The sequence below is a fragment of the Argentina silus genome, assembly GCF_951799395.1.
Source record: "Argentina silus genome assembly, chromosome: 16".
NCBI classification, from domain to species: Eukaryota; Metazoa; Chordata; class Actinopteri; order Argentiniformes; family Argentinidae; genus Argentina; species Argentina silus.
The window spans coordinates 4,344,580-4,360,277 of NC_139670.1; the positions used below are offsets into that span (position 1 = coordinate 4,344,580).

The window sequence follows — 15,698 nt, forward strand, 5'->3', positions numbered from 1 at the left end:
ATCCATCACAGACGCGAACGAGCCAACAAGGCAAGGAGGACACAGCCGGCAGTCTCTACAGAACATGAATATGCCGATGATCTGAAGTTGTTTGTAAACATCCGTTATATAGGAATGAGGTGTAGGGTCCACTTTTAATGAAGGATTGTTTTAAGGCTACACAAAGTATATTATAAACCATGAGGTGGCAAAATCGTAAAGCCACATCAGGCAAAGCACCCTAGATCGGGAGCTGTTATATTACAGTTTATGTAGTAATGACTTTGATTTGTGAAGCATCTACGTGGGGCCTTGTTTAGGTGATTCGTTCATTCCTTTATTTGAAATCTCTACACAGCTGGACTCTCTGACTGAGTTCTGCCGGAGGTCGAAGGACCACTGCACCGTGGTCCAGAGGCAGGTGTCCCCAGGGGCCAAGCCCTGCTTTCAGTACGTCCACTCCCAGCTGCTGCAGAAGCGCTGGCCCTGGTCCAGCCTGGAAAGGGGCCCCCAGGGGCTGGGGCTGGGCCAGGGCCAGAGGCTGGGTCTGGGGGGGTTGGGGCTGGGGCTGGGGCTGGGGCAGCAAGGGCACAGTGAGTCTGTCTGTCTGCAGTACTACACCCCTGGGGAACCAGTTTTTGAGATGGCCCGACGGCCAGCTCCAGGAGACCTGAGGAGGACCAACAGTGCCCAGAGGATCCCATGGACCAGTGAGTAGCAGACCGAAGACCACCTCCTTCACAGTGTAGCTGTCTGCACAACGTGGCGGCTTATTCCCCAATCAGATCAAATATATTTCAACATATATTTCAGTGTTTCTCTGAATATGACATCTGTAGTGTTGTTTCCCTCTATGGAGAAATAACACAACGATGTCTCAAGTTGTGTTATGTACTGACAGACGATCATGCTGGACTCTTCTTAGGGCATAGTAAAAGATTTTCTCTCTCTCTCTCCACCTCTCCCCCCCCCTCCCCTCCCCTCCCCTCTCTCTCTCTCTCTCTCTCTCTCTCTGTGAATGGTTCCCTAGCAGCTCATCAGGGCAGTATGAGCTCCTCCTACACGGAGACTCGGGCGCGGGCCACCGTGTCCAACGTGTCCCACCTCATGCCTGGACGCCTCCACTGCACCCCCATGGCCTCCGACCCCCGAGCCCTGCAGAGCCTCTTCGTCATCTCCACCCCAGCCCCCCTGGTCCGGAGGCCCGACTCCCACCCCATCCGCAGACGCCACCACAAAGCGCCCCCACAGCACGGACAAGGGAGATAGGGAGCGGTAACGTAACGCTGCAAGAGCCACCAGCGGGGAAGAAACAAAGCAAGTTGCACAAACTGTCTCTCCCCAAATCCACTGGACATATACCTGTATCAATCTCTTCCTTTTTCTACCTCTTCTCAAAATGAAATTCATTTTTACACTATAGCAGGGAGCTATGGAGAATTCTTTGAAGAGAAATGGAGTCAGTGAGGCCTTATGTTGTGAAAATATAGACAGCAATGGTGGCTATCCTTGATAAGGTGTCGTGTGGTATTTGGTAGTTAGATGTGTCACACATTCTGCTTTCTGATGAAGTACTGAGCCACTGGTGAACACACTTGAATATAGTTTTCAGCAAATCTTTTAATTTGTCTTCAATTCTGTCAAATGGGGATGGGGAGATATGTGAGTGTGACCATACCGTCTTTCACCAAATGTGTGCAGCTTTGGTTTTCATGTCACTGTTAACACTATGAAGAAACGGGTTTATTTGTATTGGATGGGGGGAACAGTACCTATTGTCGTTCATTTGTGCCAAATTTTGGGAGAAGGGCAAAAGGACACCTATAGAAAAATGACCTTAAAGACCAACCTGCGAATCTCCCTCACATTTCACTGACTTTAATTCAAGATGAAATCACAGTATTTTTTGTTGGTTTCTGTATTTCCATATCAGATTTGGGTTGGATATAATTATGTAAATATGTGTATAAATATTTGGTGAGAGTTATACATAAGCCTTTACCTCCATCACACTGATAATCTTACACTGATATGAGGGAAATTGTTGATTTTGAGTTTTAATAAAACAGGCCAATATTATAGTGATGTAAATGGGGAATAATTTAGAGAAATGTGTATTTTACGACAAACGTTTTTGCATTATATTAGGCCTGGACCAAATGAGGGAAATCTTTGTTAATTTATTTTTGCACTAATTTATAGCTCATAAAAGATCCAAGATTTGAATAGTAATTCGTTTTGTCATTTTGTTTCTCAATGATACATGATTTGGACACTTACATTTAGAATCGAAATATTAGGAAAAAAGCCTACTGAACATGGTTTCATTGGAACATTGAAGTGGAATTTGGTATTAGGCCCGCCGCCCGCTATATCTCAAGTTTGGATCGTGTTTTCTTGGTTTGCCATAACAAAGCTGAAGATCCCCAGGCCTACGTTCAGTGAGGTTATAGTTTAAAACAATTTTGACCTCTTTGCCACAATATTTGACATTCCACTATACGCAGATGTATTGTATGTTAAGCCTATGTGCGCAAAATAATGCATATCCATACCAAAAGCAAATAGGACCAACATTGGGTCTTATATGCCTACAGAAATCATGCTTCATTAAATGGCCATTTTATTGGACTTGCATAGCCTACGTTTTGAGAGGTAAATAATTTGACATTATGAATACATTATGAATTGTAGGTCTTATCCATTGATTTAGTCTATACGTCATATTCATCTGTAATCTCTATCTCAGCAAATAGCTCTTCATAGTTGAACGTTCGCTTTTTCCCTCGTATACCTTCACCACCACCATCATCATCACTCCCCGTTCTCTCACTCACTCTCACTCCCTGTGTTTTCTTCGCTCTCTCTCTCTCTCTCTCTCTCTCTCTCTCTCTCTCTCTCTCTCTCTCTCTCTCTCTCGCCCCCCATATCACAAGCGCGCAATGCTTTGTCTGTCAGGAGATTCTGGAGCCAATGGAGTGAGGAGTCGAACCGACGAAAAACGCCCAATATCGTGTCCATGACATGGTCCTAAGCTGTTTCATCATCTGTAATCAATACACTACTCAGGGCTACCATCAGACTTTGGATATTTAATGGAAATAACATGATTGACACGCAAATTCTGGACTTAACCGAGGACTCTCTCTAAACTCATATATTTCAATGCCTGGCGTTCGACCAAATCTAAATGTGTTTTTTTTAGCATAGCCTAATGACCTCTTAAATAATTTCCTATATCAACAATAACGAAATCGGAAAATGAGCTCTTATTTCGTCAATACTCTATACTCAAAATACAGAACTAGCGAGTCCTTAAATTCCAGTTATGTCGAGTGTCCAGGAGTGGCGCAGGACTTGGGAAGCACGCCTTCTGTATACGGATACGGTGCCGGTGGCATCCAGCATTCCACGCAGCTACCGGAGTTCTATCATCATGGCGCATCGCTCTCCAAAACAGCCCTCCAACAAAATCCGTGCGTATCGTCCATTCACACGGGAGCAATGGGCAACTTCTATACGCACGACGCGATACAAAGGCAACCATTTTTCGCATCACACGATACGGATTTTGTCCAGTACAGCGGTTGTAATTTGAAAACCGTCGGGGTCGCAGAGGATCCAGAGGGCGCAGAGCAGTGCTCCTCCCTGCCGGAGCTCTTTCCCTGGATGAGACCACAAGGTGAGTCGCTGACCCTTAAACCACATTCGAGACTTTATTTGGGCCCTCAAAGGCGCAATGTGACCAAATGACCCCCCCAATAAACTGAGGGCTTTCCAGCGCGCCTTGAAAAGGACAATGGTTCGTTTTATTGTGTCAAAACCTGTAAATCAATTTTATGATGTGAGAAAAGTTTTTCGCATCTCCCACAAGATGGTTTTCCTTTAAAGAATAACATGTGGTGTGTGTGTGTGTGTGTGTGTGCGTGTGCGTGTGCGTGTATGTGTGTGTGTGTGTGTGTGTCTGTCTGTCTGTCTGTCTGTCTGTTTATGCGACCAGGCCTGATGATCTTGGAATCTAGAATCAATATCTGACTAATAACATTGTTTATTCTCAACAGCTACGGGACGGAGAAGAGGAAGACAGATATACAGTCGCTTCCAGACATTGGAACTTGAGAAGGAATTCCTGTTCAATCCTTACGTGACCCGCAAGCGCAGGGTTGATGTGTCCAACGTTCTGGGGCTCACCGAGCGGCAGGTTAAAAACTGGTTCCAAAACAGACGCATGAAATGGAAGAAAGACAACAACAAAGACAAATTTCCAAGCTGCAGGTCGGAGCAGGATGAAATCGAGAAAGAGAAGACAGACGACAAACCCCAAGACAAGACTCGGACGTCAGATGAGGAAGCAAAAGACTAGACTTGGTGGGATTTGGTGTTGATTGTCGAAATGCAAATGCTACTGTATTACTTGTTGTTGAAAATAGCAGAAATGTATTGTGTTTCTTGATAGGCCTAGTTCATGGACAAATCCTTACTTGAAATGCGCGCGCATAACTATTTTTGCGTAAAGCACCCATTCATGCGCAAAACGTATTTTACGAGCACGCCTCTTAAGATCTGAATTTGGATTGATTGTTTTCCCCATGTTATGATCATGAGCCACAGTGTAAGCCAGATATAACCACTGTTCCATTCTCTATGGTGTAAACTGTGTAACTACACTGTTCTTTTGTCAATGACGCTTTCTAATGATAACCAACAACATGGAACTACCTTAGGCTATAGGTCTAATTCTGCTGGTGCCTGTTTTCCAGTCTCAAAACCATTACATTTCACTGTCAGTTGTGTGCCTCGTATTGTGTCAAAGCTGTTGTCAGGCCCTTTGGCTGTCATAAGCTGCTGTATAACCTCAGTGTAAATAAATGTTGTCCTTTCAAAGTCGACTTTTGCTTGACTGTTAAAGATTTCAATTGCTTTATAGGCCAGCCTATTCATTGTATTTAACTTAAGGGTAGTTTTCGGCGTTTGATATCAAATTGTTTCTCTGAACAGTTGGTTCCCTGGGTGACGGGGGTAGTGGGGAGGAAAAGGGGTACCATAAAAGTTTTACAACCAGGAATGACATTTTACAGGTCTGTGTCCGGTTTGTGAACTCCGTCGACAGGGTCATAGCCTTTAGCCCACATGGCATCATTGGCATGCTTATAGCCCTACATACAGAGCAACTGAAGAATGTAAGTCAACATCTTACCCTGCAATACGCAGCCTATCGACATTTTGAGTGGGCAGTGTATGGCAGTCGGAGTGGCTTACATGGCAAAAGGCTGGCCATCTCAGAATTAAGTTTCACAGTCTATGGCATAGCTTATAAAACTAGCATAATATTGACGTTGTTATGGGAAACGGATTAGGTCTAAGAATTATTTTGCAAACATGCAGATAGACGCACATATGGACTACACGCATTTCAACAGAACACACGGAATATTGGGCAACTGCGGGATGGTAAGAAACGGCTGAAGATTAGAAAACGCATTTCCAAAACTATGATTTCTTGCCATACTTTCTACAATGAACATGCACAATTATTGATATTATATGGCGATGTACAAACATTAGGCAACAATTGCAAACTGCAAATAGAAACGTGGGTTAACAAACAAATGGGACCCATTTCATGAGTGACTCATCTGAACATAGCACATGGGCCCATAGCAAACTACAGTGAAAATGATCAATATTGCATCTATAGATATAGGCCCATCATATTTCAGATTGGGCACAATGTACGCTCATAGTAGACATGACAGAGATGATATCCCCACTGGGATATAAAGGATCACACAATTGACACAGGAAATATTATTTTGGGTAGGACGATATTGTGATCAAGGCACCTTTTACGTACATATCCAACATTAGGTCAAAAAGCTTAATATCCTATAATTTGAGCAATCATTATTGTTACTTGAATTATAAAATGTTTTGGTCTATAAGCGTGAAAGTGTAAAACAATTAGCCATATTGCTAATAGTGTTAACAAGACACTGGAACTTGGAATAAGCCTGCAGGTTACGCTATACACGTATTATTCGAAATATGAATAATAAAGTTAGACAATATTTAGACAATATTATAGAACTGTTATTCTAAAGACATATTATATAGACTTTTTTTAAAGACATTTCTTGCAAAAAAGTGCACTATGCAAACCGCAAACCGGCCATACTAAAAGGTGTATGTTCTGTGCTTGACTTGTAGGCCTCATGTTATTTAAGTCACATAGTTTATCACTGCATTGATATTAAAGAAAATATCAAACTGCATTAGACAAATCCAATTTTCTAAAAACGAAAAGTGGTTGCGATGTGGCTTTATGTTCGTTATGTTTAGATAAAGATACGCCTGCCCTTATGGTAGGCTTAATTTAAAAATAACTAAATGATCAAAATATGCCTATACAGCCTTATTATAATAAAAACTTAACGATTAAAAATGTAACTAACCGCAATGCAGGCCTATAGATTACACCATAATTTGGCTATAGCAGTAAGAGTTGTATTTCTTTACGTAAAGAACTAACCGTTTTTCGGGTTACATCTGTTTTGCATCTCTCTGCACAACCCTTTGTCGAGGGAATATGATGTCATTGTGAGTTTTATTGTTTTATTGCATCCAATAAATGTCGGAAATCCTTGTTTTCAATGGAAATGAAATTTAGCAGCACTCCATGCAGTTTCCTAAACAGATTATTGGCCTACTGGAAAACGCTGCCATGCAGTTTGATGCGTTTCTTTTTCAACTCCTGAAAATCATTGGACGTGTGTTTCACATGTCTAGACCTTCTTGTTGGTGTTTATCTTATATCTACAATAGTATGGTGTAGCCTTGCATGATTACAAGGTGTTCTAGGTATTCCGTAGGCCATGACGTCTTTATAACGCAGTTATTATGAAATTATTAAGCATGGAGCTTCTGTCAGTAATATTGTCTGTGTTTTATTGTCATCTTACATGGTATGCCTTTTCATCCACTAAGGTGCAGATCTCAACACAGGGCAATTTTTCATGTGAACAATATGATATAATAGGCAACTCAGGATTGCGGTCTTAATCAGCAATGTCCAGTGGCCTAATATTGAAAATATTTTGGGACAAAGACCAAATGTGCAATTACAATTGGTGGGATAAATAGTTTTGCATTTCTTTTATAATATGATATTGAAATGAAATAAGCAATTTACAATCAAATGCCATAAGAAATAGCCTTTTTTAAATAGGCCTAGATTATTTCATACCAAACCGCATTTTCAGACTCCGAGAAATAGTCTCGGCTAGCCTCGTTTTCCAACAAAAAACAAAGATGGCGATGAAGGAAAAAAAGCAGCCTGCTATTCGAGAATTCGTGAAAATGCTATAAATTAGTGTTGTTTATGAAAATTTACAACTTTGTGATGGAACTTTACGACTGGCTGTGTCCTAGGATTGGCTGAGGTTGGTCATGTGGACCCTGAACAGGGGAACTTTTTTCCCATGAGGTTATATTGCAGCTGTCTCTTTTCAAACGCTCATTCAGTAACACCTTCGTTTTCTTGGTTCTTTGTTTTATAGGAATATTTGACTTATGTAGTATAAATGTGTTCAATGACTGCGTAGTTCATTTTATAGGGAGTAGATCCAACGCGCAATCTCTCATCGTGTGCTGCGCGCTACTATGGGTGGCTGTGAATTCGCGTCACCGAAGAATCAATATACGCCAGGACAATGGAATACTTGTCTGATTTTCATGATGGTCTCGATTATAAATGGTTGCTTACAGTATATGATAATAACCAAAGTTACCGTAATCTTAGACAACAAGGAACCAACACCAAGAGAGATCGATTCCGGAATACGCACTGGCAAAATGATGGATTATCAACAAAGGTAGGATACCCATGCTTCCGATCATGTTTTACTACAAACATAACCAAAGCTTAACATTGTAAGATGTTGCGTTGAGTATGCGAGGTGCGAAATAAGTTCGGTAATGCATTTGGTTATAGGCCTACAAAATAGCCCTTATTGTCTGTACTCGAGGATAGCCCTGTATCCATTTTCAAAAGCTGGCTGCAACTGTAACACTGGCAAGATGGCAGCAGCGTTTTGATGAAGATGGAGAAGGTAGGCTGACTCCCGGTTCATACATCTAGAATTATGACTACTGTTTCAGATAAATGGTCTATAAATAGCCTACCTAGTGGAGCCTTTTTTTTTTTTGATGCAATGACAGATAATCAGATAACCCAAAAGTTGAATGATATGTTGGCTGTTTTGATGGATAGATTTTCACTCACTATTTCCTGGGCCAGGTGAAATGCTTAAAATCTAGCCTACAACTCAGCAATTGAGTATGGTTGGTAATGCACTAGGCCTATATTCTAAATGGTCATCATCATCATCATCATCATCATCATCGTCATCGTCAGCATCATCATCATCATCAGCAGATTAATATTCATCATCGTTGATCTAATAAGTCAATTGATTCAGTTAATTAATTTACCATTCATCTTTTTAAACATAACGTCGTCTCATTCTTTGCTCTTTGAGGCCACCTAGTGACAATAAACGGTAAGACAGTCAAAAGGCAAGTGAAGTGACTCAAGTGGTATCGAAGCTTCGTCTGCTGTTGTTTGGTGCCCCAAAAAGCTCTATCTGTGTCCATGTTCTCAATGGTTTCATGAAGGTGAACACACACACACACACACACACACACACACACACACACACACACACACACACACACACACACACTCTCTCTTTCTCTCTCTCTCTCTCTCTCTCTCTCTCTCTCAATGAACTGCTAACACAAGCGCACGCACGCACACACACACACACACACACACACACACACACACACACACACACACACACACACACACACACACACACACACACTCTCTTTCTCTTTCTCTCTCTCAATGAACTGCTAACACAAACGCGCGCACACACACACACACACACACACACACACACACACACACACACACACACACACACACACACACACACACACACACACACACACACACACACACACACACAGGCCTGCATTATCGTGTATCAGCTGTTGAATGAATTCATTAATGTGAACTATGATTTTTTTTCTGTGGATATAGGGAAAGGCCTGCTTTTCCTCTGATCTAATAGAATACCTGAGTCTCTGTATTACAACATGCTATTAACATGTTGTTACGTTGTAGGCCTCGGCCTACTTTATTTCCTGCTTTACAATTTAAAACAACCGTTTCTTAGGAGGCTAATAGAGTTTCGTGTTTTTACACCGTTCCTTCAGTTCCGTATTTCTTATTTCTCACAGTGTGGCAGTGTAACACAGGGCTTTTAATTCCCTGAAAATATCAGTTTAAAAAATATGAACAAAGAGATGCATGTGATGTAGTGATACAAGTTGCTTTATTAATTTGTCGAGTTTATTTTCAGTTGGAATGTCAATAATGTATAAGAACATAACGAGAATGATTCACTACGTGACGAACAAATCAATATATATTAATAAAACAATTAAGACGATTAACGAATACAATAATAATAATAATAATGATTGTTATTATTATTATAGTATAATAATAATAATAATAATAATAATAATAATAATAATAATTGGTTCATAATGACGTTTATTGCTTTTGAAATATACAGTCTTTACAAAAAAAGATAAAACGTCCTTTAATACAAGGTACCCCCAGCTAAAACAAATATTGCGTTTGGTGTCTTACTTACATTGCCAAAGTTTCCGATATATTGTGGATCTATATCCTGAAAACTGAGGGATCCATATCCTTTTAGTGATGAATATTGAATGTTATTGTCAAATATATTCCACATTGGTATTTCCTGGTTGGTTGAGAAATGTAATTTCTTTCTTCCTCGTTGTATGCATTCATTTTCCCAATAGTAGTCTTGATCGTGTAGATCCTCATTCGGTCAGTATAGAGGGGAATACCTGTAATTAGAAAACAAACCGGTACGCTATCTTAGAAGTGACGGAGTGAAACATAGCCTATGGTACAGGTGTAAACATTACTGTAAAGCTGAGAATGAGCGCGTAATTCCAGTAATCTAATACTTTTGATTGTACATTTCTATAGTGATTAATGCTAAACATTGAGAAGGATTGAACGACACAATTGAGCAACAACTGAACAATATTCTTCTCAAGACAATTTGATAAAAGAGGGAATTGCACTGTGATTATTTCATGCAAACCATGGATCGAAGGAAAATCATTTAAAGGTCAAACACCGTGTGTGTGTGTGTGTGTGTGTGTGTGTGTGTGTGTGTGTGTGTGTGTGTGTGTGTGTGTGTGTGTGTGAGAGAGAGAGAGAGAGAGAGAGAGAGAGAGAGAGAGAGAGAGAGAAGGAGAGAGAGAGAAAGGTGATATTGCTGCCAGTCTTGTTATCTCACACAACAGTGAAGCTTTTATATTCTGTCAACAAAATCAAGACATTTCTACGGAATATCTTGATTCTGAATGAATCAGAGAGCTTACATTCTCATTGGATATGTGCATAAGCGATAAGCTTCAGCGCTTCCATTTCGATACACTGGGGACCCCTGCGCGCAACAAGAGCCCCCCACGAGGGCAATATTGCAACCGCAGACGCCTGCTATTGGCCAGACGTTGATCAGCTGGTACGGTTCCCTTCTGCCCTATTCAGTGGCACCTCGCAACAACCCCCCCTTCAGCTAAAACCAAATCTCCGATAAAGTAATGGCAAAACCACTTGGACTATAAAAGACAACAAATCATATCCCCTCGGAGCATACCGTTGTCCGTCCAATGAGTTCCTATTTTGTTAACTCAACTTTTCCTGTTTCTCTGCCCGGAGGACAGGAGTCTCTCTTGGGTCAGATACCGTTATATTCATCGGGATACACGGATACTTTAAGACACTATTCCAACGCTACGTATGGAGCTACCAATATGCCAGACAAGGTTTACCCATCCTCGTATTACCAGCAAACGGGTGGCGTCTACGGTCGACCCAGCACCAGCGCTCCTTGCGATTATACAGCTGGTACTTTTTACAAGGACAGTGACCGTTCGTGCGCTTTCGCAAGTCGAGAGGAACAGCCGCTCTTTGTAACTCTGGACCAGCGCAAGGCGGCGGAATGCCCCGAACAGAATGTAAACATAAGCACTGCTATGGACGACAAGAGTTCATCGTTGGTGTATCCGTGGATGCAGAGGATGAATTCGTGCGCGGCTGGTGAGTGGAACTTTATACTGATTGATTTTTTATGATTCATGTGTCTTTTTTGGTTGTGCGTGCTGGATCTTCTGATACTTGTAGCGGGTTTTCAGCGCGATGCCTTTTTATGAATCATGTGACTGCTGAAGCACCTTCGTCAAGCAGTCACTACCGTGCATCAAGATAGAGAGAATATAACATGTCATTAATCTATGCTGTTGAGCCTATACTTTGCTCTTCTGTCCAATATAAGACATATTTCAAAATTAAGATGGTAAATAATCCCATCAGTTTTCAAAGGAGAACATATTATTTTGCGAGACGCTGACTATGTTTACAATCACTGGTAAAATAACGTATATGCAGGATACCCATTTAATTGAATAATGTAGGCTTTTGGAATCAATGCTTGGTAAAAAAAAAATTAACTTGTTTGACAGGGAACGAAATATAGAGTAGTGGGCTAAGATGTCAAAATACCACGGCATTCCAATTATTTGACAATGCCCTGGGATATTGACAGTTATTAGGCCTGGCTTATAATGATAGCCAATGATTGTGATATTCATATGGATAACAATGATGGCAATCATCAAATCATTTCTTATATTTTCTATGACTTTCTTTGTTGCATGCATGCATGCTTAAATGTGTGCTTTTACTTTTTTTCACAGGGACATTCAGCAGCAGTGGACGTAGGGGCCGTCAGACCTACACTCGGTACCAGACTCTTGAGCTCGAGAAAGAATTCCATTTCAATCGGTACCTGACGAGGCGACGCCGGATCGAGATCTCGCACGCGCTGTGCCTCACCGAACGACAGATCAAGATTTGGTTCCAGAACCGCAGGATGAAGTGGAAAAAGGAGAACAAAATCATGAATCCAAATTCCCCAAAACCCAGCGAAGAAGAGGAAGAGAAGAAGGCAGAATGAAGGACAGTGAATCAACGAGAGCCCCACACAAGCCATCCCATAGCCCACAAGTTCAGAATTGAAAGATGTTGAATTATTTGATGTTGTTTTGCAGACAATTGCTGCACATTAGGCCTACAGAACACTTTCGAGAAATATGTAAACAATAGATTATTAGACCTAGATATTTGCACGATGAAATAACATCTGTAGGTTATTCACATGCCCTCTTGTGTTTGTCCGCTCGTGCATTTTAAAGGGGGACTTTGCAAACGACCAAGTGTACATTGTATACATTGTATTGGATGTTTTTGTATTTGTTTGACAATTTTGTTGCTTCAATAGAATTATCATTAATGATTTTGGATGCCATCATTACTAAAAAGAGAGATGGTTTGGCCTAGTATGTGTTGTAGTTGTTATCTTTAGGTTATTACAGCGCTGTTAACGTCAACAGAATAATGTTTTGTATAAAAAGGAATATGTCAGTTATTTATTGTTGGTCTCTTGTTTCTGTCATGTGCAATATTTGGTTTTGTTCATCTTTTGTAAATACAAATAAAACATTGTCTGTTGTGTAAATATCACATACATGTGCTTGTCTCATTGGTGTCTATAGTCTGATAATAAGTTATTATTATGAGTATTATGAGTATTACTAGTATTATTATAATGTCTTAAAGCTTTACCTACAAGGACAAGGTGGACTACAGCAGGCCTCTTGTATTGTATTGGATCCTCAGTCTTTCAGTAATGACCAAAATGGCTATGCATTGCAATAAACGCATCATGTCTTTGCAATTATGGGATTACTGTTCGTAAAATAGGTTTGTTTTATTGTCTCCATCAGTCAGTGTTAAGAGAAAAATTAAGAGATGAAAAAACGCCTAGCTGCAGAGCACCGTCGCAGGCAGTCTCCCACGTCGCCAGTAGATGACGCTCTCTGCCTACATGGATCACGGGGCGCAATGGGGAGGCACCATTGACTTGAGCCTAACGACCATCATTTCGTCATCATTTGTAACCATAGAGCATGAATTACCTCTTGAAGTCATCAGTGAGAATTTACGACTGGTCAACAAAGGCACGTGATTCCTGAACGCTCTCCCATATTTGGCCGCATACCTGGCAAAGTACAGTATAGGCTTCATTGCTATAATTCATGATTACATCATAAATCGTGCGGGCACAGGATTATAGCGACAAAGATCTACAAATCGAGGCTTTTAAAAACAAGCAAATGAGCTCTTACTTTGTTAACTCGTTTTCAGGGCGCTATCCGAATGGCTCCGACTATCAGCTTCTAAATTATGGAACTAACGGCGCCGTGAACGGTTCGTTCAGGGACCCTGGCACCAACATGCACTCCGGGTCTTTCGGCTACAGCTACAATGGCATGGACCTAACCGTAAATCGCACAAACACCGATAGCCACTTCGGGGCTGTTGGAGATAATGCCCGTGGTGATGGTGGTGGTGACGGTTACCCATCCAACGGCCCGGACGCCCGGTACAGACAACCGAACTGTTCGCTCGCGTCTCCAGCCCCGCTGCCGTGCGCAAACCACGAGTCGTTGGAACTAAAAAGCCCCTCTCCTCCGTCTGACCGGAGCACGACCTCGGGGGGCAACAATCTCAACAAAGGCGGCAACAACAACACTCATTTCACAGAGATAGAGGATACCAGCGTCGCCTCTGAGACCGAGGAAGGCGCACACACAAGCAGCGCCAACACCACTGCTGCCCGAGCGCAGCAACAACAAGAATCCAACGCATCCTCCACGACAACATCAAACGATTGTCAAACGCCACAGATATTCCCTTGGATGCGGAAACTACACATAAGCCATGGTATATTGTCCTAGATACTTCTACTGTGTTTTGTGGCGGTGGTGCGCTTGATTGGATCGCATGATGATCGCTTTTGTGTTTCTATACAACCCAAACGTGCCAAAGCCTCATAAATCTGTCAAGTGTTGCATGAACTCGCTAAGGTCAGTGTGGGATGAGAGGAAATTGCAACAACCATATAGGCAAAACCCCTTGAGTTTTAATTCACCTCATACCTCAACTAGATAAAATGAACTACAGAATCAACAGAGATTTAAAAGGAAATAGGGACTATACAATTGGTGTTGTATTTCAGTATTGTAAATTAGTAAGTGTTTTTGTTTGGCTGGAAATAAGATAGTGAGCCAAGTTATACAGAGTCATAGTTCTTCTGTATATCGACTAGCCCATGATTTGAGCGAGAATCCGTGGTGTGTATGCATAGCATGTGTTTCACTTGCAGGATTGCTTCATTAGATATTTCCTCTATTGAATAAACATGTTTCCTTGTGCACTGTTTAACACTAATTTCCACAATGTGTTGTTCAGTGATGGTCACCTCTAATTTGGAATTTTTCATGTTATTCAGAACTGGCTGGACCTGATGGGAAAAGGGCCAGAACAGCGTACACCCGCTACCAGACGCTAGAGCTGGAGAAAGAATTTCACTTCAATAGATACCTAACCAGAAGGAGGAGAATAGAGATAGCCCACACGTTGTGCCTCACGGAACGACAAATAAAGATCTGGTTCCAGAATCGAAGGATGAAATGGAAGAAGGACAATAAACTAAAAAGCATGAGTCTCGTCACGGGAGGTAGCGCGTTCCATAACTGAGTTCGAACTGCAATGAAAATGGGGGGAGACATCCATGAGTACTGTAAGCTACAGCGCAGCACCTTTTCGGCATGTTGTTGTTGATGTTAGACAAATACACATTTAGTTTCCCGTTGTATTATGGTAGCTATTAGTAATTATCATTTGATAATAAATATGTACGAGATTGTTAAGAGGTATAAGTGTCGTGCTCTGTTAGTGTTACTTAGCTCTCTTGAAGGTAGTCTTGTTTCACGTGAGCTCTTTACTGTGTAACTTCCTAACGGTCTAACAGGTGTAAATTGTACAGTAACGTTTTCAAACCATATGCTGCTCTTTCACTGAATGTAAACCTATAGATAATTGGACCATTCAAGGCGCTTTAGTGTCAGTTTTAACGCTATATTTATGCTTGGTTATCTTGTGGTCAGACCATAATTTTCATAAGGTAAAACAGGCAAATGTGTAGCCTATAGAACATGTTGTGCATACGTATATCAAAATGTAATTGTTTAGAACTAAGTACTTAATATGTTCCATAAAAAATGTAAATGTATTCAACATTTCAATGTTACCAGTTTGTAGTGGACTGAGAGGGAAGGATCCTGTGGAGTAGACGGCAACAGTGGTGTAAGCATTTTGCCAAAAGCTTTTTGTATTTGTCTGTGAACCTAGAGTTGGAAATAAAGTTTCTCTCAATCGCTTGATATTTGAAGAAAACTAATTGATATCTGTTATTATCTATGTTTTCATTCAACCTTTTACACGCCATTGAGTCTAAATCAATAGGCCTAGCAAACTGAGCATGTTATACGCACAGTTTTACGCAGACACACAGGGGACAATTGTACGCGATTTTGTATTGCATTTTGGACGGAAACATCTCCACATTGTTAACATGATTTAACGTCATTTCATTTTATTTTATTAATCCCTGCATATACATTGTATATGGGCTAGG

At 41.1% G+C, this 15,698-nt stretch overlaps 3 protein-coding genes across 3 annotated transcripts in view; all 3 read left to right on the forward strand.

Moving 5' to 3' along the window:
- Positions 1-1,248, forward strand: part of ttll6 (tubulin tyrosine ligase-like family, member 6) — a gene marked incomplete at both ends in the record, with an annotated part of 6,136 nt that extends 4,888 nt beyond the window's left edge. The window contains 4 exons of the mRNA XM_083687602.1: positions 1-30; positions 338-512; positions 567-689; positions 1,010-1,248. The exon at positions 1-30 is cut by the window's left edge and continues 216 nt beyond it. Of these exons, the coding sequence (XP_083543728.1) occupies positions 1-30; positions 338-512; positions 567-689; positions 1,010-1,248 (567 nt within the window). The remainder of the gene's footprint in view (positions 31-337; positions 513-566; positions 690-1,009) is intronic.
- Positions 1,249-3,240: 1,992 nt separating this feature from the next.
- hoxb8b (homeobox B8b) lies at positions 3,241-12,113 on the forward strand (the record flags this gene model as incomplete). Its single annotated transcript, XM_083687603.1, has 2 exons — positions 3,241-3,661; positions 11,854-12,113. The coding sequence occupies 2 exons, from the start codon at positions 3,241-3,243 to the stop codon at positions 12,111-12,113; spliced, it is 681 nt and encodes a 226-aa protein (XP_083543729.1).
- A 1,219-nt stretch (positions 12,114-13,332) lies between these two features.
- On the forward strand, positions 13,333-14,758 carry hoxb5b (homeobox B5b; the record flags this gene model as incomplete). The annotated part of the gene is made up of 2 exons (XM_083686961.1): positions 13,333-13,942; positions 14,511-14,758. 2 exons carry the CDS (start codon positions 13,333-13,335, stop codon positions 14,756-14,758), a joined length of 858 nt encoding a protein of 285 aa, XP_083543087.1.
- Between the last annotated feature and the right edge of the window lie 940 nt (positions 14,759-15,698).